Genomic DNA, 2,307 nt, shown 5'->3' on the forward strand with positions numbered 1-2,307 from the left:
CATTCCTGCAATGAAAGTCATAGTTCTCATTACAGTGCACTGACTTTCAGTACTACACAGCATGTTGTCATCCTGTGGTTCTTGGTGTCACAGTCACGTGCTAATTCAACAGGGTGCGTGCGGCTGGCCACACCCTGACACGCTCAGCCTCGTGTCCTAGCACACACGGCTCATTAGACTCAACTGTTACCTACGTACAGTTGGTGCTGGTTCTCTTCTCGTTCCCAGCAGCCAGCAGGACGGGCACTGTGGGTTCAGGGGGTGAACAGGGATCGGGCCAGTTGACCAGAGGGAGAGCGTGCGTGTGCTCTGTTTGTTCAGCTGCTCGTTCTCTCTCTGTTACTGGAGGATTTTGTTGGACATATCTAGCGTTGTTGTCTCAGTGAAACATAACCTTGTCTCCGCTCCACTGTGTGTGTGTGTGTGTGTGTGTGAGCGAGTGAGTGAGTGCCACTGTCTCACACAGAGCTTGCAGTCTGCTTTTTTGTTGTCATCACTTAAAATGTCTTCAAACCGCTGAAATGACTCCACTGTCGAGTGACCTGCTCAGCCAATGCAAGCTTAGTGTAATGGTGATATACGTACTTGCACTTTGATGAGTGTGAGTACTGCAGGAGCAGTATTGGACCCACACGTTTCTGATTTCAGTATCGGTGCGTCCCTAGTTCTGTGCCATGATTGGTTGGCATCTCAGTGATGTTTTGTGTTTCAGAAACTCAAAGCCATTGAGGAGCTGAAGGAGCAGCAGGCATCTGGGAAGGTCCTGCAGAAGAACCAGGTGACGTCACATTTTCACTTCAAACTGTAATGTGTAAACAATTTGACTGCAGCGCTCCCCCCTAGCTGTACTACACCACACCACCTTAGCTCGAGTGCTAATGTTGCTACCTGGAGATTCTCAACAGTTTGTGTTGGTAGCAGTCCTGGTCCCACATGAGGCTGATTGGTTACTGTGCACTTCAGAAATTAGTTACTCAGGCAGGGCCTTTCGTTGTAACAGAGTACTTCTACTCTGTGATACTACTGCTACTCTGAAGATAACCTGCACTCTCACCACTGGACTATCTTCAGTGGGTTTTTCTCTGTAGAGCGAAGAAATATGAGCTTTAATGTGCTGTGTCGCAGTCTTTTCAACTCAGGTCATATAAGGACACGGGGCAGCTTTAACAAACACCATTAAAATAATTATCAGAGATCATTCATTTCACTCTGGCCCTTCCCATGCTGCGCATTCCTGTATTATCAATAATTGATCGGGTCTGTTGGCTGCTGGACTGACCTGGACTCTGTTTTCTTCAGCTGGAAAAGGTCCAGAAGGAGGACCAGCTGCTGAAGGAGCTGGAGGACCTGCAGATCCAACAGTAGGACATGCTACTGGAGTTACAGACCACACCTCCAAATCCCATAATTCATCACTCTGTCACACACACACACACACACACAGAGGAGCAGTCAGTGTGTATGTGAAGGCCGCGTCCGTTCCTGAACTCTACTGCTGAAAGAGTTTAGGTTTCCTCAGTTTTCTTCACCTGACACACCTGAGGACGGGCGCAGGAGGCTGGGTTTATCAAACAGGTGTGGTCATGATGGACGCAACCATAGTCATGAACTGACTAAACAAATTTCTGTTTCCATTAGAATTCTGTTTTCTTTCACCTACTTGTTTCTGACGGCAGTACTTCATTCCTCTGTCTTTGGAGGATGCCCAAAGGACTTCTGGGAAGTGTAGGAAGAAGCTGTGCTGTGTGTGTTCACTAAAGAAATTAAGTGACAGCAGTTGGTCACCACATAACGGCAGAGTGCAAAACAAAATCCGACTGGAGCCAAGTTTCTCTTTAAAGGAACAGTCCATTGTGTTCATCCCATCATTTAGCCAAATGTTGAACTGTCCCTTTAACACAATGGACAACAGCTGGTGTGTGAGAGGCATTAAGTATAGCGTTGCAACATTTGTACAGATGCTGATGCCTTTGTTCCTTTCAGAATAAATGGCTCCTCTTCAGCCCAGCTGGTGGGCAGATAAACAGCCCCACTTTCAGTTACATCAGTTCAGAAGTCTAATAAAGGCTTTGTAATCAAGTCCCACTGTGTCCAAGAGTTATTGATACATTTACAGTTTTCAGGTTCAAGTCCATGCTGACAGTCTCCCATGTCCCAGTAGAGAGCTGTGTCCACAGTGAAGCACCTGAACATCACAAAAACAGGTCAGTGTCTTGGTCTGTTGTCAGCACAACTGAGCATCACAGAAACCCAGTGTGAGCGAGGAAAACTCCAATGTCTATGGCACTGGTCAGTCCTTATAACACT

General features: G+C 46.9%; 1 protein-coding gene across 3 annotated transcripts in view; it reads left to right on the forward strand.

Moving 5' to 3' along the window:
- The window catches only part of eif2a (eukaryotic translation initiation factor 2A), a 12,090-nt gene extending 10,006 nt beyond the window's left edge, over positions 1 to 2,084 (forward strand). For 2 of the 3 annotated variants that reach the window (XM_020621841.1, XM_020621842.1), the window contains 2 exons: positions 713 to 778; positions 1,300 to 2,084. In XM_020621841.1, coding sequence (XP_020477497.1) covers positions 713 to 778; positions 1,300 to 1,365 — 132 coding nt within the window. In that variant the 3' untranslated portion in view covers positions 1,366 to 2,084. The remainder of the gene's footprint in view (positions 1 to 712; positions 779 to 1,299) is intronic. The other variant, XM_020621840.1, reaches the window with a different exon arrangement.
- Positions 2,085 to 2,307: the final 223 nt, after the last annotated feature.

The sequence above is a fragment of the Monopterus albus genome, unplaced genomic scaffold (genome assembly GCF_001952655.1).
Source record: "Monopterus albus unplaced genomic scaffold, M_albus_1.0 scaffold268.1, whole genome shotgun sequence".
Lineage (NCBI taxonomy): Eukaryota > Metazoa > Chordata > Actinopteri > Synbranchiformes > Synbranchidae > Monopterus > Monopterus albus.